Source organism: Lissotriton vulgaris, chromosome 2_1 (assembly GCF_964263255.1).
Source record: "Lissotriton vulgaris chromosome 2_1, aLisVul1.2, whole genome shotgun sequence".
Classification (NCBI taxonomy): domain Eukaryota; kingdom Metazoa; phylum Chordata; class Amphibia; order Caudata; family Salamandridae; genus Lissotriton; species Lissotriton vulgaris.
Genome location: NC_141687.1, coordinates 1546602191 through 1546628618, shown reverse-complemented (window position 1 = coordinate 1546628618; position 26428 = coordinate 1546602191). Strand labels below are relative to the sequence as shown.

At 43.5% G+C, this 26428-nt stretch overlaps 1 protein-coding gene across 5 annotated transcripts in view; it reads right to left on the bottom strand.

The window, feature by feature from the left end:
* The window catches only part of DTX3L (deltex E3 ubiquitin ligase 3L), a 212631-nt gene that overhangs the window by 145248 nt on the left and 40955 nt on the right, over positions 1 to 26428 (bottom strand). For 3 of the 5 annotated variants that reach the window (XM_086957421.1, XM_086957422.1, XM_086957423.1), the window contains exon 2: positions 16193 to 16409. In XM_086957421.1, coding sequence (XP_086813547.1) covers positions 16193 to 16294 — 102 coding nt within the window. In that variant the 5' untranslated portion in view covers positions 16295 to 16409. The remainder of the gene's footprint in view (positions 1 to 16192; positions 16410 to 26428) is intronic. The other 2 variants (XM_086957424.1, XM_086957425.1) reach the window with 1 other exon arrangement.

Genomic DNA, 26428 nt, shown 5'->3' with positions numbered 1-26428 from the left:
GTCCCACGACCGAGCGGGAAATCTCTGGAGATGTGGCCATTCGCTACTACCTGGGCTAGGGGCCCGGTATACAGCAGGCGAACCCAGGCGCAGAACTTGGGGCCGAAGTCCATGTGGCGAAGCACCGCGAATAGATAAGGCCACTCCACGATCTCAAACGCCATAGTGGCATCAAGGGAGAGAAGCACCGCCGGCTCCTGTATGCACTCCCGACGAGCCATCACAGCCTGTAGACGGCGCAGATTATGTGAGGTATTACGATTTGGCATGAAGCCAGACTGATCTGGGTGCACCAGAGTGGCAAGATGGGTGGGCTAATCGCTGTGCCAGTAATTTGGCAAGGATCTTTGGTTCCGCATTTAGAAAAGGAGATGGGGCGGTAAGAGGTGCACGCCTCTGCTGCCTTACCATGTTTGTGGATCGGGACGATTGTGGCAAGGCGTTGATCTTTAGGGAGTTCTCCTACTTCTAAACTGTCGGCAAACATTTTGAGGAGATAAGGGGCTGTTAATTGAGCTGTTTGTTTATACAGTTCTACTGGGAGTCCATTGGGTCCCAGAGCCTTGCCAGACGCTAGTGCGTCGGTTGCCTCCCGTATTTCTTCCACGGTGATGTCCGCCTGAAGCAAAAATGCTGCCTCAAGGGAGAGGCAGGGGATTGTCAGATCTTTAATATAATCATATGCCTCTTCTGTCGAATACGTCGCTTGGGGGGCGTATATTGTTTCAAAATGGTCAGCCAGCAGTCCGACTATGGCTCCGGGGTCCGAGGTCGAATGTCCCCCAGGTGATGTCAGCTGTGCAATAACTCTGCCTGCTTTTTCTTTTTTGTCGAGCCAAGCCAGCATCTTTCCAGCCTTGTCTCCCAACTCCTAAATCCTGTGACGGGTGGCCTGCATTGTGCTCTGAACCATTTCTTTTTGATATGTCATGCACTCAGTGCGCCGCAGTCGGACTGCCTGAGCGGTGCTCGGGGACGGGCGAGTCTCCTGTTCATGGATTGCTATTTTAAGAGCCTCCTCGAGGGCGCTGAATTCTTGACGCTGTGCTCGTTTATGAGCGGCAATGGAGGCGATCGCCTGCCCGCGCAGGACTGTTTTGTATGCCTCCCATAGCGTACTGTGGGAGTCTACGGAGCCCGAGTTCTCCTGAAAGTAGTGCTTAGTAGCATTGGAAAGGGTTTTCCCCAAAGGGCCGTTCTGCAGGTAGCCGGCATGGATAGGAAAAATGCGGCTTCTATGGGAACGGTGGTTTGTGTATGTGAGTCGCAGCGGCGAGTGATCAGAGATTCCTCTAGGACGGATGTCCACCTCCCCAACGCCGTGCAGACCATCTCCAGACATAAAAATGAAATCTATTCGTGAGAGACAGTCATGTGTTGCTGAGTAATAAGTGTATTGTTTGTCGTAAGGGTGTTTGTGTCGCCAGCAGTCCGTTAGTCCCAGGGCGTCCAGCAGTTCGGTGAGTGCCTGCCTCCCCGCACCATTGATGTATGTGGGTGTCTATCAAGCTCGTGATCTATAACGTCATTAAAGTCGCCCCCTATCACCAGCGTCGCCGTCGGTAAAGTCAACAGAAAAGTTGTGAGGGCAGTATGCGCTGTAGCATGTACGGCTGGGGGGATATATACGGACACAAAGTTGAAAAGTTGGCCTTCCCATTGAACCATCACCGCTGCAAAGCGGCCCTGATCATCTAGTCTTGTCTGTTGACATACCATCTGAAAGTTCTTCTGTACAAGTATCCCTGTCCCCCTGGAGCCAGAGGAAAAGTCTGCATGCGCAATGAATTTATATCCCCATCTATCCATTGCTTTCGAGGCCGAGCCCACAAGATGTTTCATGCAATAGGACTATCGCTGGGTTACAGCATTTCAGGTATCGCAACACTAGGCCACGCTTCACCTTATCACCCAACCCCCGGACATTCCATGTTAGGACTGTTAAGTTCGACGTGTGGGAAGGCTGTGATATACAAGTATCCAAACCACATACAGTAAAGGGGACCCATGGGCAGTTTAATGACCAGCTCTGAATACATGCCCACCTAACATTAATCACAAGATCTGGTATAGTGTTGGTCCTCGGAGCCCCAAATGATGAAGGGCGGTTCCGAGTGGTGACTGATGGGAGCCAGAGACCAGACACTGATCTTGATCTGGCATGTTTTACAGCACTCGCCCCTTAGTCATATGGCCAGTGGGAGCGCTACACCTTCTCTGTCTTTGACAATTAGCCTGTCTCACTCTTGACCCTCTGATACTCTCTTGTGATTAATGTGATATACAAGTCTCAGGTGTATCTACCACATGTGCTGCCATTTACCAGTGTGTGTAACATCGTGTAAGTCAATAAGGAACGGATCCTGCAATGCACTTTTCACCAAATAACCTGTCACCTTCGTGTTGTTTCGGTCATGTCGTGTTCTGCCACACAATACAGTAACTAAAACATTCAAACAATCCCCCCCCCCCTGTTACACGGGCCTAAACCGCCCGCCTCCCCAACTTAGCAGAGCGCGTAGTACCATCCCAACCCATTATACTTGCTTGCAGGGGGTAAGAAGCTCTGCGACTTCGATAGCAGCCGCATGTGTCCTCTTTCGCCTCTCACAGAGTGGATTCCAAGGGTCCCATAGTCAGTTTGCTGAAGAGTTTGTGACCATTGGCCGTGCATTCTTGCGTTCACTCCTCCGGATGTTCTCCTTCCTCCAGACCTGATTCCGCAAATAGGTCTTGGCTGTGTCCCTGTGATGCCTGGTGACTCGTCTGGTTATCCGTCTTTTGGTCGCGTTGACCCCTGCCCGTTCGCCGAGGAACCTCCACACGCCTCCAACCATCCAGCCATTCTCTTGCCGCTTCAGGGGTGTCGAAGAACCACGCTTTGTGATTATCTACTATTTTTAATCTCGCCGGGTAAAGCATGGAGTAGGGTAACTCTTTGGCCCTTAAGGCTTTTTTGATGTCCGTAAAAGTCTTCCGTCGCCGGGCCACCTCAGCTGTGTAGTCTGGGAAGAATGCGATGGTGGAGTTCTGTATTTTAATAGGTTCAGAGATCCTGGCTGTTTGAACTATGGCATCCCTGTCACGAAAATTAAAGAGTCTAGCCAGCACTGGCCACGGCGGTGCCCCCGGTTTCGGCGCTCCCCCGGGGACTCTATGAGCTCTTTCGACTGGGAAGAAGAAGGAGAGGCCCTTCGGTTGCAATTTTGTCTTAGTTAAGTCTTCCACATATAGATCCATCGTTTGCTTGCCTTCCGACTCTGGTATGCCTAGGATTCGGACGTTGTTTCTCCGCGAGCGTCCTTCCTGATCGTCAAGTCGTTCCTGTAGCTTTCTGGTGACCGCTTCCATGCGCTCCACAGCCAGCTGTAGTTCCGAGGTGTCCTCCACTAAAGACTTTGGGACCACCTCCACCTGCGCCACTCGCTCCGTCATCTTGTGGAGATCTGCCCTCAGTAGGCCAACGTCCGTAGAGATAGAACCCACTGTCGCCTGAATGCTGGAGAGCATTTTCATGAGATCTTCCAATCTTACATTTTTGGCGCCATCTCCCTCAGAGCTCTTGCCCGTGGACGGGCGTTCTTCCGGATGTTGTGCGGCGGTTTTATCGAAAGCGTATTTCTCCAGTTTTGCTTGCGCCGCGCTATTCCTGGGTCCCATTCCCGCCATGGTTTCTGGCTGCTGTCTCGCTATTGGACCTGGGCTGCCGTTCCACAGTATGCCTATTAGACTGCTGTTTCGCGTTGTGGGGCCGCGGTATCAAAATGGCGTCGTTTTCCAGAGCCCCCTCTCCACCGCAAGGTGTATCAGTACGGTGGCGTATTTGGGCAATAAGCGGCAAAGTAATGGCTCCACTACCACTCCCCTGCTATGACCACAGGTCCACACGCCTCCGATCGCCAGTCAGCACCCCCGGTCTTTCTTATGGCGGTATACCCTTTATAGCCGCACCGCTCACCTCAAGTCCCAGCTGTGGGCACTCCCAGAGTCCAGGCATCCTTAATTAGTCCCAGCTGCCCAGCGGAGCGACGAATCCCCCACCAAGTTCAATCACATGCCTCCTGTGCGTGGGATATCTTTGGCGCCTTCACTACAGGGCTGAGTGCAGCAGCGTCGGTCTTTGAGAACAATGCCCCGGTCCCTCTCCACACATAGCTTGCACCACTGCCTCTGTTGGGCAAATTGTACTCTTCTCCAGGGAGAGAGGGGAGAAGGCGCCGCCCCCGAGCTCCGTAAGCACAGCGGCCCGCAAGCCTCCCGGTTCCCGGAGCACGCCGAGCGTAACAGGCGCTCCTTCGCTGGGGCTCCGTATTTATTGTCAGCCGTCTCGCAGGTGGCAGCGCAGCTGGGTGTCTAATCGTCCGCAACTGCCTCACCTCCTCTTCCGCAGTGCCGACCACCCAAGCGATCTTCTTCTAGTCCGCGGCACCTTCCGGTGATTTACTCCGTCCACAGGGCACTTCCGGTCGGCCCGCGACTCAGCGTTAAGACGGCGTCCAGATACTCGGAAGGGCCCACCTCGTTTCCACGGTCCTCTTTCAGTATTCCTCTTCCGATTTTGTTCTGGATAGAATCGGACAGTGCCCCTCAGCCTCCACACCCCAGATCAGCCTCAGGAGGTGCACTTAAGCCGGATTAGCAGACGGATTTATGAAGTAAGGGCTGCTTCGGTCTCAGAGCTCTTTCACAACGCCACCATCTCGGTCGGCTCGTAGCCACGCCCCCAACTTATATTTTTAAGAAAGCAATCAAACCTGCATGCTGGTAGCAAAGTGTCAAAAACCGATAGTAATATTAATGCAGCTGCTTGTTTATCATAAGAGAACACATTTATGCAAGCCGTCTGCCATTTATAGCGGTAAATACTATCGCCTGATTTGCCACGCAATGAAATGAAAGTCCAAGAAAACTAATACTTCTCAATTGAAAAAATGCTAAATAAATGAATAACATGAATCGCAGACTCACAGAACACTAATGTTGTTGATCAACTCACTGAAACACGATCTTCTCAACAATTTCTGTTGCCCAATGGCCTGAAGAGGATGGCTATAATGAACGAGAGAAATGCTAAAATGCTACTCTAATGAATGGCTATAGTGGTAGATATGTGCTAATAGTTACCTCTAAATCATTGTCACTTGAGACAACAAAGTATTTTGGGTAATTGTGATTGATTTAGATTATTTGTCGTGATCTGAACGATGCTGGGTTATATTAAAAATAGGGACCTATTCGTTTTTTGCAATGTTTTGCCTAATAAAAAAATATTAATGGCATGTGCATATGCTGAATGTACGGATTCTCAATGGACATAAATGTACTTCTAATCTAAGATGAAACAGGACATGTCTAATCTGTCATTAAGACCTGTCGGGATCATGGAGTCAAAAGTTTTGATCCAGTAAACTTCTTGTTGGAGCAATCTTTTATGATTATTTGTTCCTTGCATAACTTGTACTTGCTCAATAACCCGGAATCGTAGTTGTGAAATAGAACTGTTAGCCTCCGTCCAATGTGCAGCTAGAGCTGATGTAACGTTCTTTGTGCGGATGCGACTTTTGTGCTCCGTAAGCCTAATTTTAATTTTGCGTTCGGTCTTTCCTACATATAACTTTCCACATGGGCATTTGATGCAATATATGACATTCTGCGTGTTGCAGTCACTGGTATGCCTTAGTGGTATTTGAGATCCACTTGTAGGGTGCATTAACTAATTGCCAGGAATGACATTATTGCAGTGGCTGCAAATATGACATTTTAGAGTCCCCTTCCAATCTTTATTTTCCTTGCGCTTTGAAGATTTTGATATTAACTCCCGGAGATTACGCCCTCTGGTGTACGCATGTATTGGTGGGTCCTTGTAGATAATATTAAAATCTGGTTTACTGGCCAAAAGTTCCCAGCTTGAGTTTACTATTTTCTTAATCGTCGCCGACATGGTAATGTATCTAGTAACAAACATTATGGCATTTCTTTTAATGGTTACTTTGGGGGCAAGTAATTCCTTGCATTCTTAATTAGCTGCTCTGGTCATGCACTCATTTAGTGTCCTGTCAGGATATCCTCTTTGTTTATATCTTTGTAGATATTCTTCCATTTTGGCTGAACTGGTGACAGGGTCAGAACATATTCTCTTGATTCGTACAAATTGTGAATATGGCAGATTTTTTATGAGACTTTTAGGATGAAAACTTGAGTATTCCAGGCATTATTACAATCTGAAGACTTAGTGAAAATTTGTGTATGCAATCCTTTGCCATCTTGTGTTTTGATTATTGTCACATCCAAATACTCAATGGTCTTATGATCAATTTTATGAGTGAATTGAATCCTGGGGTCAAATGTGTTCAACTGTTGTATCATGGATTCCAGTTCTTCACGAGTATGCGTCCAGATCAGAAAGAGGTCTTCTATAAATCAGCAGTAAAGTTACATTTTTGACCACCATGTGTTGTTACTCATCAAATTGTGATGCTCAAAATAAGCCATAAAGATGTTTGCATACGCAGGCGCTCCCGAAAAACCCATAGAGGTTCCAGTAAGCTGTGCATAGTACTTGTCATCCCAACTGAAGTAACTGTGAAAACAAAAATTTAGCAATTGGAGCAGTAATACTTTGTTTGTGTTTAGTTCTTCCATCTGCAATAAGGCCCATTCCACGGCTTCCAGTCCTGCAGCATGTGGTATAGAGATGTAAAGAGCCACCACATCTATAGTACCGAGTAACCATGAATCCTGCATATCCTGTTGATTGCATTCCAGTTTAGTTAAAAAGTCTGTAGTGTCCTTTATGTACGATCTCCACAGTTGTACGAACTGCTGGAAAAAATGATCAAGATATCTCCTGAGTGGGTCAAATATTGACCCACATCCTGATACTACCAGCCTGAATGGGGGGAGGGGGGGTCAAGAAGATTCTTGTGAATCTTTGGTATCATATACAACTGTGGTCATCTAGGATTAGATGTACTAAGATACAATTTTGTGAAGTCATCAATCCATCCCATGTCAACCGCATCTTCCCCAACATGCCAATCAATTCCACTATTGGATCAGTTTCTAGCGGTAAATAATTGTCCAATTCACTGACATGTAAGTTGACTTTTTGATGGTAGAAAACAGTGTCCATATGGACAATCGCTCCCCCTTTATCAGCCGGATGAATTGTCAAGTCAGGGTCGTTCGCTATGGATTGTATTGTCACTCTGTCATGTTTAGTTAGATTAAATCTTTTGACTTTTTTGAAATTCAAAGCTTTGATGTCTTTTTTTATCATAATTTCAAAAGTATCTAACATTTTCTGTGAAATGGGTGGTTGGAAAGTGCTCTTGGGTTTGAACTTCTGTTGTTCAATAGTCTGTTCCCTTTGTTAAGTGTTGACCACATTGCTGAAAAAGTGACGCAGTCGTAGAGTTCTCATAAATCGATATATGGATACTTCCAATTCTATGTGGTTAGGAGTATAAGGTGGTACAAAGAATAATCCTTTATCAAGTATTCTAGTTTGTTGTATTGTGAGTTGTTTAGATGAAATGTTGATTATCAGGCTATGTTCTTCCCGCTTCGTAAGGATTTGCCTGCTTTTTCCTCTCCTGGTCGGACGGGACTGCCTGCCGCCCCTTTCTGTACTACTGGAGGTAACCCTTGGTCCGGGGCCTGTGACAAAAATACCACTGTTCTAGGAGCTGGTGCATTCTCAATTGTATCTGTCGTGGGTCCCATGCAGCTTATGCCAGATTTTCCAGGTTGTACTGGAGTTCTGTTGGTGGATGTATCCTTATCAGTTACCAAACTCTCTTCAAAGGAATGAGTAGTAGTTTTCCATTGGTCAAACCTTCTACGAGCATAAATTTCTGCCCAAGTATAGACTTCATTAATTTGTAGTCTATTGTATCCCGTTTTTACTTTCTCAGCTTCCCTTCTTGTAACTCCTTGCTATATTTTTCCATTTTTTGATTTAAACCTTCCAAGTTGATCTGCCAGGTGTTGTGTTCCATCCTCAATTCAAGTTCTCCTTTGAGTACTGAAATCGCCTCCTCTAGTTCCCGTACTTTCAGGTATTTGGTCGCTGCTGGTCACATTTCGTACGCTTGGCACTCGGTGAAATGCGGGAATTTAGAGGGAGGAAATTTATTGGTAAGCTTTGTTGGCATAGCAGTCGTTATCACAAGTGGTTCTTGTGAGTGTCTCTTGCTTTCGGCACCAACTATCATATGGTTAACCTGTGATTGGCGATCTTTTTCAGATCTTGTTTTTTGATATTTGGCACAGCAGGTAAGCATGAGAGCTTTTAGGTTTTGTCTATATAGCCATCATAACTCTTAATATGAAGATAGTGACATTGAACGTCAGTGTTTCTGGTCGTTTTCAGTTTACCCATTGGCGCATAGGACATTGAGGCAAGCACACCACAGAGAGCACACCACAGAGGAAGGTAGGGAATAGTACTCATTCAATACTCCCATTGGTTATCAGGATATTATAAACACTAGTCGGTAGTTGTTGTACCTTAGGCGATGTAATGTGATTTTGAGTCACTTATGGAATCCGAATGTATTTTTCATATATTTTTCATATTTTTATCATATATTTTATTTACAGATTATCCCCTGATGAAGGAACTGTCACAAGTTCCGAAATGCATTGGGCACCAGAAATGAACAGTGAATGAATTTATATACATGATTGTCATTGTTTTTTGTACATGTATATGATGAATACTAGCAACATATGATATATTCATTGATATGATGACAATGTAAAAAAGAATTTTTGTTGAACATTTTTTTTTGCGTTTTATGAAAATAAACTCAAGTTTGCTGTGACACAGCGGGAACCTCGACTCCCGCACTGCCATAGCAAACAGCAGTGTCCCGGGGGTAGACACCCCAAGACACAGCAGAAGCCACTCCTGGGGGGTGGTGTTCCCCAAGGCTTTCGACTGCTCCAGAATGGAGACCACGCGGCCCCCTCCCAAAATATAAAAAGCACCAGAGGGTGGTAATCCCCGGGCCTTAGATGGACCTTTGAGCTCCCTCACTTAGTTATTTTGTAGCACAGAGGAATGACGGTCCCTGGGCTACAGGGCCCCTCTGGAACACCTTCAAATGCAATATTTTAGACACTGGGAATTGACCATCCAAGGTAGCTAATTTTTAAGCACAGGAGCTCGCGCTTCGTTTTTATTTCTTTTACGGGGGATCCATGCACCCAGCGCACATTTCTGTTTTTTCAACAAAAAAATCCCTGTGGGAGCCCCTGAGCAGAGGGTAAAAATATTTCTTACCTGCCCCTTTATACATTTTGAACACTTGTCCCACTAATTTCTAGACCCACGCTTCTACCGAGGCACAAAATGGCTGCAAACACTTCCTGGTTTCAAATGTTGACAACCACTTGACAGCCAATCAGCATTCAGCGTGTGATTGGGACGGTGTGCTTATAGTCCGCGCAAGATGCACGTATCCACCAAGGCCATAGATATATATGTACTTTTAGTTGTCATTTTCTCAGGAGCTACTGAGCAAATTTACACCATATAAGCAAAATGCACAAGTCTGAACCAAGGACTACAACTTTGCCAAATTTGGTGTAACTCCGTTCAGTCGTTCGGGCTGTAGCCGCGATGAACGGTACCTATGGAAAATTGCATGGGGAAAAAACACGTTTTGGGACCCGCTTTTTTCTCAGACCCCGCTTCACCCCAAGACTTTCAGGATAGGAGCGGACCAGAGCACCCCAACAGTTTTGAAAATTTCGCGAATATTCGTCAATCGGCGCCAAAGTTATTCCAAATAGAATGTTGCTGATTTCCTATGGAAAATAGGTCCTAACTATCCTACTGGTGACCGTCAGTGGGATATGTATGATTATATATATATATATATATATATATCTGCAAATACCTCACAGCAGCGCTCCTTCCAAAGGAAACTCGAGGCAAGGACCAACTTTCTTTTTCAGCATTCTTTATTTAGCCATTAGGTGGTCTGTCATGACGCGTTTCAGCCGTCCCAGCGGCCTTGGTCACATGGCGATACAGATTGCTTTTTGCCCATTTAAAGTGATAACGTGTGGTCACATGTCAGACAATGGTGGACATAGAAAAAATACTAGTATGTATGAATACAATTTACATATGCTTTCTCCTAGTACCAATATTAAAACTTTTGAGAATACCTGTATAAATACATAAATGAATCACAATATTGCATAATTATAAATTAATTTAAACTTATGCATGTACTGTTTCAATTTTAGTGTGCGAAGAGTATTACCAATTTAATAAAGATTGGTGATAACTGCATGAATGCCTATATAACTCTTCCCGATGGCGTTGAGAAAGAAGTATACCCACTTGTCCATCACAATCTAACACAAATTATTGTGCATAAAAAAATGTGTGCTCACCCTAGTGTATTGAAGTATAATACAAGATTATACAAATATTCACTACTATTGTTATAATAGTCGTGAAAAGAAGGATCCAAAAAAAGGAGAAATTTATTCTATCATTATGGATCTCTTTTGTTAAAAAAAGGGGGAAAAAAAACCACAAGAAGAAATGAATTCAAGACGTCAAATGTGCCAGCCACAAAAGCTCAAAAAGGAAAAGATTGTGGAGCCTAAACATACATCCGGTTCCATTATATCATTCTTATCTTTTGGCTAAACTATTGCACTTGTATATTTAAAGTGACCTCGTGTCTTATGGAAAAAATTATTAATTATAATTCCTTCCTCTAAAGTGACAATGTGCGGTCAAAAAAGTGCAAGTACAAATAAAGTGGCTGGTGCTGGAGGTTATACAGTACTGGGATAAGGGAGGAAGGGCAGTCTAAACACTATTAAAACAGTGCTTAGCTTCCAGTTATCAAATCAAGATAATTTCATACATCATCAATATTGCACGTATAAGAATAATCATCACACCATAAAAACAGTCTAAAAGAGAAAGGGAATCGGTAACATGACTAAAATCAGTCGCCATATCAAAAACCAGGATAAAAGACATATACTACCCCAATATCTAAGACGACGGCTAAAATCAATCAATTCATATATTTTTACACACACCTGATATATACACTCAACATATAAATTATACATAGTATAGTACAATATAAATATAAATATGTAAACAAAGTGCATGGTGCGAACCAACTCCTTTTGTTCCTCAGACTGTAATCATGTCATGGTGTTCGCTATAAGGTGAGGGTGGCATTGTCCCAGAGTGGTCACAGGTATGTGTGGAGGTCCTCCGTGGTGTTAAGACCCCCCGGCCACTTTGAGTTGAACTCCAAAATATATTTGGTTTCCAACCTGCGCATGCATGCCTCCCTATCACCTCCTCTTCTGGTAAGTGCTACAGACTCAATGGCAAAATATTTCAGACACTGAGGCTTACTATTGTGACATGCCTCAAAGTGTCTGGCCACTGGATAGCTTTGGTCTTTATTTACAATGGCGCGTAGATGTTGCAGGATACGCTTGTGTATTTGTAGCTTGCTGCTGCCAATGTATTTAAGCTTGCAGTCGCACTCTAAAATATATACACAGTATTCCGTCCTGCAGGTTAAATGCTGTTTTATTTCCCTAGTGGTTTTAGGGATTACTGTTGTATATTTTTTAGTATTGACACCATGTTGGCATGCTTTGCATGCCAAACACTTGTAGAAACCCCTGCTGATCGGTCTCCAGGGCTCCTTGCCTATATAGTCTTGACTGTTTTTAGAGAGAATAGAGCCCATACACAAACCTTTTCGAAAGGTAATTGATGGATTAGGGGGCATCACATCACCAATTGTGGGATCATCCTTTACAAAGTGCCAGTTTCTTCTGACAATACTCCTTAATTCTTTCTCCTGTTTGGAGTATGTCAGGATGAGTCTGACCTCATTGGTATTGTCACTTTCTTTCACTCTCCTAGTCAGCAAATCGCCTCTGTCTTTGATCCTAGATTTCTTTATAGCAGTGTTCACTAACTTGGCAGTATATCCCCTATCTACAAATCTTTCAAAGCTTTCCTGTTGTTTTGCAATCATATCTTCTTGATTGCTGCAAATGCGGCGGATGCGTAGCATCTCGCCATAGGGTATTGACTTGATTAGATGTTGGGGATGAGCACTCGTAGCGTGTAAAAGAGTGTTACCTGCCGTCGGTTTTCTAAAAAGAGTACTGGAAATCACATTGTTACATATAAAAACCTGTACATCTAAAAATGTTACCGATTCCCTGCTTATGTCAGAGGTAAAATGCAAATTAAGATCGTTATTATTGATGTCATGTATAAAAGTTAAAACACTTTCTTCGGAACCACGCCACACAATAAATAAGTCATCAATAAACCTGAACCAACAGGTAACATTAGTAGTCCAATAATCTTCAAATTTTCGCTGGAGGACCAGTTCCTCCCACCACCCCATAAAGAGGCAGGCGTAACTGGGGGAGAAACTGGCCCCCATTGCTACACCCTGGACCTGTTGGTACATTTGACCATTAAATATGAAAAAGTTGTTTTCGAGGCAGAACTTTAGCATATCCATGAGCATTTTGGTGTGTTGGGCCAGTTCCATAGGTCTGCGGCTAAGATAATGCTCACATGCCCGCAGACCATCCGTATGCTTTATACAGGTGTATAGTGAACTGACGTCCAACGTTACCAACAACAAGTCGGGGCTCCATGTAACATCATCCAACTTTCGCAGGAAGTCACTTGAGTCTTGTATATATGACTTTAGGGACTTCATGTGTGGCTGCAAGAAGTAATCAATGTATCTTGAAAGATTTTCCAAAGGGCCCCCACATGCTGCGATTATTGGTCTTCCTGGGGGTTTGGAGATATTCTTGTGGACTTTTGGTATGAAATAAATATATGGTGTCAGTGGATGATCTTTTTTGATGAACTTAAACTCATCTCCACTAAGCATACCAAAGCCCTTCCATGCCACCAAGTTCTTAAATAGAGCCTCCAACATCATCCTGTATTTCTGAGGGGTGCTCTTGGAATAACATTGTGGGTCATCTAATTGCCTATGGGCCTCCTCTAGATATTCCGTGGCTGGCCATAAAACAATGTTCCCACCTTTGTCCGAGTTTCTATATATATATAAATAAACACACACACTATCTATTCTAATATTATAAAAAGAGAGCCCAAACCTTTGAGGCGGGTAATCTCAGGAACCACAGCACCAATCACAACACCCAATACAGCATTGGAAAGGGCAGTTGCAGCAGAAGGACATAGGCTATATAGATCTACATTTGAAAGGTAAAAGAACCTTACTAGCAAAGTAGTCCCTTGTGGGCGGGGCGGGGCATGACGACAAAAAAAAAAAAGTCTTCCTTAAACGTGTGCGTTGTGCTGGCGGGGTTTGCTGGGGGCGTGAACAAGGTCAATGGGAGCGGCAATTGCAATTGCGCGGCAGCAAGGGGTGTGGCCAATGGGCGCAACAACCGGCAACAATCGCGCGGCACATCCCCCCCAAAAAAGCGTGCCTTGAGGGCATGTGGAAAACAAACGTGTGCGTTGGGCCGGGGGCGTGGCCAAGGCCAATGGCACGGCAATTGCCGGGGCTTAGGCGGGTGCAGACGTGACTGATCGTGCCTGCGGGGACAATAACTGCACAGTATCCTGCGCGCAGTCAGTAAGTCAACACTCTGCATAAAGGACTGTGCCTGCGGGGACATTAACTGCAGAGTCTCCTGCGCGCTGTCACACACTCAACGCGCTGCATAAACAAATTGACACCAGGCGCACAACATCAACCAGGGCTGGAGCTGGGCTCAGGTGGCGGATGACGCGACTAAGCGCGCCTGCTGGGACACTAACCTTTGAACTGACTGCACTTTCCCACACATGCAGCTTCTCCAGTGCGCTTTGTCACCCACTCAACTCTCTGCATCAACGACTTTACACCACAAGCACAACATCAAACAAAACTGGAGCTGGGCCTCAAGCGGGGGATGACGCGATTCAGCATGCCTGCGGGGACACGAAATTTTGAACTGAATGCACTTTCACACACGCTTACCTACGGAAGTGGAGTAAATACACACTAGAGACATCTGCTAATACTTCTTACTCAGAGGTACACACAGTATTTGCACACACATGCCTAACTATTGTGACATGTCATGCTAAAAATGTTCTCTACTGCGAGATTTTAAAATACATTTCCCTTGCCTATTACACACATTCTATTTCATACCCGGACAACGTCGGAACGGGCTGCTAATATATTATATATATCCACACACACACATTTGAATGTTGTTCATTTGACATCTGGGAAAGCCTTTTTTCAGGGTTTGTTGCACAAATAAAACCCCATGCCTTATTCTGAGGACAGTCTTTTGATGTGTCTAATTTTGTGAAAGAGAAATCCCTTTCCTGGCGTTTTTTTTGCTTTGCCGCGTTTGTGACTCCGTGTGGGAGGGCGGTATTTTTTATTATTTGGGAGGGCGAAGCTATACAGATTGCCTCTGAAAGATGTTTAAGGATTTGATAGACGAGGGAGTTACAGACTGACTTGCTGTTAGCTGAAATAGTAGTGATACATAAACCAGGTGGACACCCAGACAGTTGGTCCTCCTATTATCTAGTTTGCTGCTAAATGCGGAAGTGAACATGCTTGCCATGGCACAGGCCAACTGAATAAATCAGGTGATCTGATTGCTGTTTCAACCAGTTTCATGTGGCTTAATACGGTGGTGAGCAACTACACAAAATATTAGATTCCAACATAGGGTAGGTAGGAGGGTCCTACAGTAGTTCTGATCGCGGATCTTGATCAAGCATTTGATACAGTGAGCTTGAGTTACCTTTCCATGCTCCTAAAGAAAATGAACTTGAGACCCAAATACCTTGACTATGTACAACTTGCATACACTAACTTAATGGCCAGTCAAGGTGGGTGGTTAGGTTTCAGAGCCCTTTCTCATAGGTACGAGCACAAGAATAAACTCCCCTCTGCCCACCATCCTATTTGCTATTGCCATCAAGCTTGAAACTGAATGCATCAGTTTAGATATACACATTAAAGTATTCAAACCAGCCAGATGGGTGGCCAATCGAGTGTCCCTCTATATAGGTGACATTCGGATATTTTTACAAGATCTGAGGTTTTCTTGCCCTAGAGCTCTCCAAATCCTTGTGGCTTTCAGCAAAAAATACAGATCTGAAAATTAACCAAGCCTCATCTCCAATCTATCCAAAAAGAGGCAGTAACTAGAGCTTAGATGTTTTAGAAAATTGCTGGTGACCAAATAGGGGCTGCAATATTTAGGGATGTGCACACCTGAAAAAAAGACCATCATTTGGCAGAGAAATATCCAGCCCCTCTTTGATAAACTGTGGAGTGAGATAACATTCTGTTCCTCCCTTTTTATTATTGTTATGCAGTGCTGTTGCATTTAACCTGTGATGCGAACTTCAGAACTGTCCATTTGAAACCGCAAACTCTCTATATAGCTTAATTCCATGCCATGCAATTTAATCTGGAAAAAGATCCCCAAGAAGAGCTTTAATGAACTGTTTCACATCCACCTATGAGGGAGGGGTGGCAGCTGTGAATATTAGCTCATACTACAGAACGACACGCCTATTCATAATTAACGAGGGGAATTAAGACACACTAGGATGCCCCGCACTTGACACAGAGAGGGGAGCCCTGGCAGGCACCCTCATGCTGCACATACTATATGGAGTTAGCATTAAGTCACACCTCCCTCTTGCAATGCAGATGTTCTTCAAAATAAGATACAACACGCTCAAAGATTTGGGTTGGAAGCGCAGGTTAACTCTTGAAACTCCCCCTTAGGAGAGAGAAAGGTTGGGTCAAGTGTCAGCTTTGCACAGTTATCTGGAGTGGTAAACGATACTGATGACCAAACCTGGGGATGAAATGGCAAGAACAATGTTATGATATACAGGAGGAATATAAACTCTATAAGAACCAACTCTTCTGAAACCTTTAAATGTGCCATGGAATAACCCCATCTATATATAATTTATCAGAACTTTTAGAATTTAACCCATAGGAGGGAAAGCTTCTCATAAGAGAACTGAACATAACATATCCCAGGTATACCGATTCTTAGTAACTAACATCCCAGACCCTTTCAATAGGCTGAGAGAAAACTCATTACCTATTTGGAAATTGCATTATGACTTCTGTAAACTTACCTTATCAGTCAAAAGGTCATCGATCGACCCATGATGTTTCTCTATGCCTTTTTGGGTCAAATCATAGGAAGCCTTTGGCTTACCATTATAGTGTCCATCCATCTTAGACCGAAAGCAATGATGCTCATTTCTCAAACATTCATCAATTTCAGTTCATGGCCTTTGCCTTCACGGTGTCTCTCTTCATGGTGTGTGCATGATATCACAACCTTGTTATCTAAAAGGAAAATGATCTGAAAGTTAAACAGAGGTTCTAATAAAATGAAACAGTGAAAAGACATAGCATAAAGCTTCAAGATTAAAATCAGCAAGCACGAAACAATGACACTGGTCACCTTTGTAGCAGCCCTGGTCTTTGTCCTAGCTTTCATACATTACCAACACATAGGACTATAGCGAAACACCCACCAAAACAAGAGAACACAAGATCTAATATTTTCGTTTTTACTCTACAAGTAAAATAATTGTGAAAACGTTATACGTAATTTTGGACAAATTATCCCATCACGTCAAAAGAAATTACTTTACTTACATACCTATGACACGTTTAGATTCTTCTCACACTGACATTGCATAACTAAAATATTTGTAGGTGCTTTGGAGAAGGTAGAATTTACAGATTAGAGAGTGATTACAAGTTTTATCAAGAACATTTAACAATCACAGTCAACTACTGAGTTGCAGATTATAATGAATTTTTATTGGGTAGCGACCACGCAGCAATTCATATGGTAAATTCTAATGAATAAAAAATGTGTATGAAGGAAACCTATGAATTGTTTAAATGTGCCCTAGAAGCTGAGTTTAGGAAAGCGTCCCAGGCACAAAGGGCTCTCACCTAGAATTTGCCTCTCTTCGGCTTGCTATCACCGGGGAGCCAGTGTTAACAGGGGGAGACAGTTGGTCGTGGGTGGCACCCTACTGCAGGGATAGACAGAAATTTCAGTACCTGGAGGCTTGAGAGTAGCAAGCCCATGCGGATGTCAGCTTTGTAAGGCTTGAAGGACCTGAGAGCTTTAGTACGGGAGTGTAAGTATCTTGAGCCTTAGTCATTGCATTATCTGGAGCCACATTATCTGGAGAATACATACCCACCTGAGATAGCGCTGCCCTGTGTTATAAAGGGGGAATGAGCAGCTCGTCTTGAGAAAGGCGACTGATACATTTAGGCAGTCGCAGTATTGCATTCACTTGCCAAGACAATGTATACAACTGGAGCCAAATCTAGGGCAGGGAAAACAACTGGGTGGGACTCACAAAACAAACAAATGAATGAATTTCTATGCCGGATGGCGAACCCAGTAAAGCCCCTGAGGGAACATTAAACACAAGCAGCAATTACAATAATAAACAAGAAAACATTCGTATTAAACCATGCAGTTTTTGATATTTGGCACAGCAGGTAAGCATGAGAGCTTTTAGGTTTTGTCTATATAGCCATCATAACTCTTAATATGAAGATAGTGACATTGAACGTCAGTGTTTCTGGTCGTTTTCAGTTTACCCATTGGCGCATAGGACATTGAGGCAAGCACACCACAGAGAGCACACCACAGAGGAAGGTAGGGAATAGTACTCATTCAATACTCCCATTGGTTATCAGGATATTATAAACACTAGTCGGTAGTTGTTGTACCTTAGGCGATGTAATGTGATTTTGAGTCACTTATGGAATCCGAATGTATTTTTCATATATTTTTCATATATTTATCATATATTTTATTTACAGATTATCCCCTGATGAAGGAACTGTCACAAGTTCCGAAATGCATTGGGCACCAGAAATGAACAGTGAATGAATTTATATACATGATTGTCATTGTTTTTTGTACATGTATGTGATGAATACTAGCAACATATGATGTATTCATTGAGATGATGACAATGTAAAAAAGAATTTTTGTTGAACATTTTTTTTTTGCGTTTTATGAAAATAAACTCAAGTTTGCTGTGACACAGCGGGAACCTCGACTCCCGCCCTGCCATAGCAAACAGCAGTGTCCCGGGGGTAGACACGCCAAGACACAGCAGGAGCCACTCCTGGGGGGTGGTGTTCCCCAAGGCTTTCGACTGCTCCAGAATGGAGACCACGCGGCCCCCCTCCCAAAATATAAAAAGCACCAGAGGGTGGTAATCCCCGGGCCTTAGACGGACCTTTGAGCTCCCTCACTTAGTTATTTTGTAGCACAGAGGAATGACGGTCCCTGGGCTACAGGGCCCCTCTGGAACACCTTCAAATGCAATATTTTAGACACTGGGAATTGACCATCCAAGGTAGCTAATTTTTAAGCACAGGAGCTCGCGCTTCGTTTTTATTTCTTTTACGGGGGATCCATGCACCCAGCGCACATTTCTGTTTTTTCAACAAAAAAATCCCTGTGGGAGCCCCTGAGCAGAGGGTAAAAATATTTCTTACCTGCCCCTTTATACATTTTGAACACTTGTCCCACTAATTTCTAGACCCTTGCTTCTACCGAGGCACAAAATGGCTGCCAACACTTCCTGGTTTCAAATGTTGACAACCACTTGACAGCCAATCAGCATTCAGCGTGTGATTGGGACGGTGCGCTTATAGTCCGCGCAAGATGCACGTATCTACCAAGGCCATAGATATATATGTACTTTTAGTTGTCATTTTCTCAGGAGCTACTGAGCAAATTTACACCATATAAGCAAAAGGCACAAGTCTGAACCAAGGACTACAACTTTGCCAAATTTGGTGTAACTCCGTTCAGTCGTTCGGGCTGTAGCCGCGATGAACGGTACCTATGGAAAATTGCATGGGGAAAACACGTTTTGGGACCCGCTTTTTTCTCAGACCCCGCTTCACCCCAAGACTTTCAGGATAGGAGCGGACCAGAGCACCCCAACAGCTTTTAAAATTTCGCGAATATTATAAACACACACACTATCTATTCTAATATTATAAAAAGAGAGCCCAAACCTTTGAGGCGGGTAATCTCAGGAACCACAGCACCAATCACAACACCCAATACAGCATTGGAAAGGGCAGTTGCAGCAGAAGGACATAGGCTATATAGATATACATTTGAAAGGTAAAAGAACCTTACCAGCAAAGTAGTCCCTTGTGGGCGGGGCGGAGCATGACGACAAAAAAAAAAAAGTCTTCCTTAAACGTGTGCGTTGTGCTGGGGGGGTTTGCTGGGGGCGTTAACAAGGTCAATGGGAGCGGCAATTGCGCGGCAGCAAGGGGTGTGTCCAATGGGCGCAACAACCGGCAACAATCGGGCAGCACATCCCCCCCAAAAAAGCGTGCCTTGAGGGCATGTGGAAAACAAACGTGTGCGTTGGGCCGGAGGCGTGCCATTGGCGGGGTTTAGGCGGGTGCAGACGTGACTGATCGTGCCTGCGGAGACAATAACTGCACAGTATCCTGCGCGCAGTCAGCCAGTCAACTCTCTGCATAAAGGACTGTGCCTGCGGGGACATTAACTGCAGAGTCTCCTGCGCGCTGTCACACACTCAACGCTCTGCATAACCAAATTGACACCAGGCGCACAACATCAACCAGGGCTGGAACTGGGCTCAGGTGGCGGATGACGCGACTAAGCGCGCCTGCTGGGACACTAACCTTTGAACTGACTGCACTTTCCCACACATGCAGCTTCTCCAGTGCGCTTTGTCACCCACTCAACTCTCTGCATCAACGACTTTACACCACAAGCACAACATCAAACAAAACTGGAGCTGGGCCTCAAGCGGGGGATGACGCGATTCAGCATGCCTGCGGGGACACGAAATTTTGAACTGAATGCACTTTCACACACGCTTACCTACGGAAGTGGAGTACATACACACTAGAGACATCTGCTAATACTTCTTACTCAGAGGTACACACAGTATTTGCACACACATGCCTAACTATTGTGACATGTCATGCTAAAAATTTTCTCTACTGCGAGATTTTAAAATACATTTCCCTTGCCTATAACACACATTCTATTTCATACCCGGACAACGTCCGGACGGGCTGCTAATATATTATATATATCCACACACACACATTTGAATGTTGTTCATTTGACATCTGGGAAAGCCTTTTTTCAGGGTTCGTTGCACAAATAAAACCCCATGCCTTATTCTGAGGACAGTCTTTTGATGTGTCTAATTTTGTGAGAGTGAAATCCCTTTCCTGGCGTTTTTATTGCTTTGCCGCGTTTGTGACTCCGTGTGGGAGGGCGGTATTTTTTATTATTTGGGAGGGCGAAGCAATACAGATTGCCTCTGAAAGATGTTTGAGGATTTGATAGACGAGGGAGTTACAGCCTGACTTGCTGTTAGCTGAAATAGTAGTGATACATAAACCAGGTGGACACCCAGACAGTTGGTCCTCCTATTATCTAGTTTGCTGCTAAATGCGGAAGTGAACATGCTTGCCATGGCACAGGCCAACTGAATAAATCAGGTGATCTGATTGCTGTTTCAACCAGTTTCATGTGGCTTAATACGGTGGTGAGCAACTACACAAAATATTAGATTCCAACATAGGGTAGGTAGGAGGGTCCTACAGTAGTTCTGATCGCGGATCTTGATCAAGCATTTGATACAGTGAGCTTGAGTTATGTGCACAGCTGAAAAAAAGACCATCATTTGGCAGAGAAATATCCAGCCCCTCTTTGATAAACTGTGGAGTGAGATAACATTCTGTTCCTCCCTTTTTATTATTGTTATGCAGTGCTGTTGCATTTAACCTGTGCTGCGAACTTCAGAACTGTCCATTTGAAACCGCAAACTCTCTATATAGCTTAATTCCATGCCATGCAATTTAATCTGGAAAAAGATCCCCAAGAAGAGCTTTAATGAACTGTTTCATATCCACCTATGAGGGAGGGGTGGCAGCTGCGAATATTAGCTCATACTACAGAACGACACGCTTCTAGCGCACACGCCTATTCATAATTAACGAGGGGAATTAAGACACACTAGGATGCCCCGCACTTGACACAGAGAGGGGAGCCCTGGCAGGCACCCTCATGCTGCACATACTATATGGAGTTAGCATTAAGTCACACCTCCCTCTTGCAATGCAGATGTTCTTTAAAATAAGATACAACACGCTCAAAGATTTGGGTTGGAAGCGCAGGTTAACTCTTGAAACTCCCCCTTAGGAGATAGAAAGGTTGGGTCAAGTGTCAGCTTTGCACAGTTATCTGGAGTGGTGAACGATACTGATGACCAAACCTGGGGATGAAATAGCTAAACACCCACCAAAACAAGAGAACACAAGATCTAATATTTTCGTTTTTACTCTACAAGTAAAATAATTGTGAAAACGTTATACGTAATTTTGGACAAATTATCCCATCACGTCAAAAGAAATTACTTTACTTACATACCTATGACACGTTTTGATTCTTCTCACACTGACATTGCATAACTAAAATATTTGTAGGTGCTTTGGAGAAGGTAGAATTTACAGATTAGAGAGTGATTACAAGTTTTATCAAGAACATTTAACAATGACAGTCAACTACGGAGTTGCAGATTATAATGAATTTTTATTGGGTAGCGACCACGCAGCAATTCATATGGTAAATTCTAATGAATAAAAAATGTGTATGAAGGAAACCTATGAATTGTTTAAATGTGCGCTAGAAGCTGAGTTTAGGAAAGCGTCCCAGGCACAAAGGGCTCTCACCTAGAATTTGCCTCTCTTCGGCTTGCTATCACCGGTGAGCCAGTGTTAACAGGGGGAGACAGTTGGTCGTGGGTGGCACCCTACTGCAGGGATAGACAGAAATTCCAGTACCTGGAGGCTTGAGTGTAGCAAGCCCATGCGGATGTCAGCTTTGAGAGCTTTAGTACGGGAGTGTAAGTATCTTGAGCCTTAGTCATTGCATTATCTGGAGCCACATTATCTGGAGAATACATACCCACCTGAGATAGCGCTGCCCTGTGTTATAAAGGGGGAATGAGCAGCTCGTCTTGAGAAAGGCGACTGATACATTTAGGCAGTCGCAGTATTGCATTCACTTGCCAAGACAATGTATACAACTGGAGCCAAATCTAGGGCAGGGAAAACAACTGGGTGGGACTCACAAAACAAACAAATGAATGAATTTCTATGCCGGATGGCGAACCCAGGAAAGCCCCTGAGGGAACATTAAACACAAGCAGCAATTACAATAATAAACAAGAAAACATCCGTATCAAACCATGCAGTTCTAACAAAGTAATACCTTGCACACATGTCCAATTTCTGCTTTCACCAATCAAGGCCAATAATGTATTGATGACCCCCAGAGGAACTCCCATCCCTCTCCTGTGAAAGGGAAGAAATCCTATCAAATCTCAACCACTACGCTCACATTTCTAAGAGATCCATTACTGATCAGTTATTTATTGTATTATCATGATAATTATATGACAAGCCCTGCACCTAAGCAATACAATCGCCTCACAAATCAGGCCCTCCTACTTCCTCTCCTTCAAAATCAATTGACTGCTCCTCTTACAGAAACATATCTCTATGTAAGGGAAAGGGAACTTTCTTTAGCCATTTGCAGGAGCATGGTACCCATGGAAGCTCGACAACGTACCCACGTAAGTCATCTCAGCAAGTAGTCCAGTGAAATCCCCAACCTGAGAATTGACAGCTTTGCCTTTTCTTTATAAAACACCATGCAACAGACTTGACTCAATTGGACCAATGTTGAGAATTTGGTCTGACTCTTTTCCTCTTGAAGATGAGGACTTCAAGGGCATTGAATCACATAATGACCCAGTCATTTCACTGATTCCCACACACAAGACAGACCGCCTTGTAATGGACCCGATGGGCTAAAATTTTCTACTGAGGATGACAAAACTCAAATTAGAACCTCTGAAGAATTTGATACCACACATGCACAACAAGGTTTGGGAATCATGAAAGCTATGTGCAGAACAATTAACATCATAGCAGGAACATTATCAGAAATTGATTGATGACTAAACACAAGTGTTTCGAAAGTTTTGAATGCCCATAATCTACACTGATAGCAGAATGGTTGCAATGGAAGAAGTGTAAAAAAATAATCTTACACTACCCAGCCGACCAAGGAGAGACAAGTACCTGTTCACCTATCCTTAAGAATTGTCAGAGGTACCAAAAGAAAAAAACTTTATTCTAGTAGACTGCAAAATGAAACTAGCAAAAGAAGGTTTGGAAGCCCCAGACATGTTGTGACAACTTTAAAAAACATAAAAGCATAACACAACAGAGCACAGCAGAAAGAGTTACATTGTCATACGTGGTAAAAGAACAGTGCAGGCCAAAATCTCGTGCTGACAAGAGAGGGGTGAAGTGCAAACTCGAGGACGAAATAGAACGAATAACTTGAAAGTGTTGCAGTTAAAGGCCAACTTGTGTTCAATAAATTAGAAGCAATTCATGGCCTTAGCACACTGCGGCACCGGCACGTGTTTTGTGTTCCCAAATAGACAATCTTGATTAGACATTAGGAGCAGAAGATTTAATTAGTTAAACTAATTAGTTTGAGGAATTAATTAGTCAAGAACACACAGAGTCTTAGGTGTACATTGATAAAGCACAAATGCCCTTAAAATTGTTTTTACAGCAGACTATTATGACACCGATATTCCTCAAGAGTATTGATTATTTAATGACGCGCAGCTATTTTTGGGAGCGTTCTGACGTTTGTTCAGGCTAAGGCAACAGCTCGATGGCTACAGATCACTCAGTGAGAACTTTTGAAAAATATTAATACTACAATCGACGGATTGAATGCCATAAAGGAAGAGCTGCGGGAATTGAGAATGATGGTAATGCAGCACCGCTATGTTCTTGACCTTATGACGGCCATGCAAGGAGCAGTATTCACCAAAATTGTAACTGTTGTGTTGCACTTTCATTCCAGCAAAAGATGCAGATAATAGAACTTTATCAGATACCATACACTGCATAATCTACAGAAGAAAATGGTGGACGAAGGAGGTGCCCCAGATAATTGGTTTAGCATGTGATGTTATTTCTGACATCCTGGATGTCAGGACTGTTAGGAGCAGTGTTGTTAACTATTGTGGTCTTGCTTTTAATTTATTGTGCTGTTCAGTGAGTTCTAGTGTGCTGCAAAAGAACAGGGACAAAGGCAGTAGGGATTTTTCCAGTTAGGACAGCAGCACAAGTAGTACATTTTCAGGATAACATATAATCTAGTACCTAGTGTAAACCAAGATTTAGATCCAGCACTTGAAATATCAACTAGAAGATGGAATGTTGTGGAAAATGTAAAAAGTAAAAGCAAAACACAACAGCAGAAAGCGTTACATAGTTATACGTGGTTAAAGAATAGTGCAGGCCAAACCCTCGTGCTGACATGAGAAGTGAGGAGTTCACATGAGGACGAAACAGAATAAATAACTTGGAAGGGTTGCAGTTAAAGGCCAACTTGTGTTTAATCAACAAGAAGCAATTTATGGCCTGAGCACACTAATGCACCAGCACGAATTGTGTGTTCCAAACTAGATTAAAGCTTGATTAGACAATAGGAGCAGGTGATTTAATTAGTTAAGAACACACAGCGGTCTTAGGTGCACAATGATAAAGTACACATGCCCCAAAAATTATATTTACCACAAATATACATTACATACTTTCCCGAGTAGACGAATGCTTTGTTTGTTAAGCATTGTTCGAATTTCAATAAAGAATGTGTAAGTGGATTACGTTAGAGTTTTTGTTACAGGCCTTCAAGTATTTTTCCACTTTCAATCTGTAAATATGGAGTTAATTATTATTTGCAGTTTTATAATAGAGCATTGTCTAATTCTGTATAAAAACAGCTACCTGTGCAGCAGTAAATTAACTTACTGTAGACCTTGGCAAGACCGAATTCCAAAGAGCACATATCCCAAACCAGGCTGCCAATTGGCTCATATTTCCTTCATCAAAACAAATTCAGGTCTTCTGTGTGAAGAATCCTGTACAATCCACATGCCTGTCATAATAGTTTGATTAGTCACAGAGATCCTGAAACTGGTGCACCAAGGAAAAAATAATGTACAGCTTTTGGCAACAAAACCACCGACATCCCGACAGGAGCCCAAGAAATGCTGCAATCGCAACTGTGCCGTGCTGGCTGCTTCAACTCACCATTAAACAAGTAGACCAGAGCTAACAGCTTGTATGCGAACAACCAGGAGATGATCCAGAGGCCACCTGTGGTACAGACGCATATTAGAAAATATATAGAGTGGTGACCGAACAGAGAGAGTCTGGCAGTTTGGGACCCCAAAATCCAGAAAGTGGATACCAGCCAATATAACAGGAGCCAGTAGACCTTTGCGGCAGAGACAACATAGTCAATGTAGCACTGAAGCTAAAGTATTGAAATTTCAGCTCAAGAAAAAAATACAATTTTGACCCAAAGAGCATCTAAACCTAACAGAGGCTTCCTACCTGAGCCAAATGTCTATCTTACCACAGAATGACGTTTGTTTGACCCCTAGCATGCCTTCTTTGCATCAAGAAACTATTAGCAAGAAGCTCACACTTTCTTCATACCAATGTAACAATCCAGGGGTAAGCACAACATCTTTAATATGGGAAACAGTCTTAAAATGTCACTCCCTGGCATCCAACACATACTTAGCCACGCAGAGGAGCTTTTATCCTTGGAAATAATAGTGACCAAGACAAGATCGGTTTCACTATCGTCCAGAAGAAAATGAATAATCAAACCAATTATAAAAATCAGACCACAATCCAACCAGCTTTGTGGCCCATCTATGCCTCTTCCAACCAAAAACGACATCTCAGTAGAGATTTCCCATTTCCTACTGACAAAAATGTTTGAGCTAAACTGCCAATTTTACTTCCCTATCAAAGAGTCAGCAAAGTTGCACCAATTTTATTATAGTAGGTTTGATGCTAAGTATCTCCTGAACCCTTCAGTAGATACCTATAACGTTAAAAAAATTAAAGCTCCCAATCTTGCTTATGAATTGCTGTGGTTAGTAAGTTGGAGCATAACAGGACTGAGGAAATATTGGAAGACAAAGATTGGTTTGCATAATTAACTAAACCAAGACATCTGCTGAGGTATGGCGATATGGGCCTCATGAATAATATAGATTTAGATGGCTGTATCGTTTCACATGCCAGCCACTAAAATGATCAAAGAAAGGAGGAAGGGAGGTCTCACAATATGGGTAGGGAACAACTTCTCAAACAAAGTGGAAGCAACCTAGACTAACATAAACAATAGTATTCAA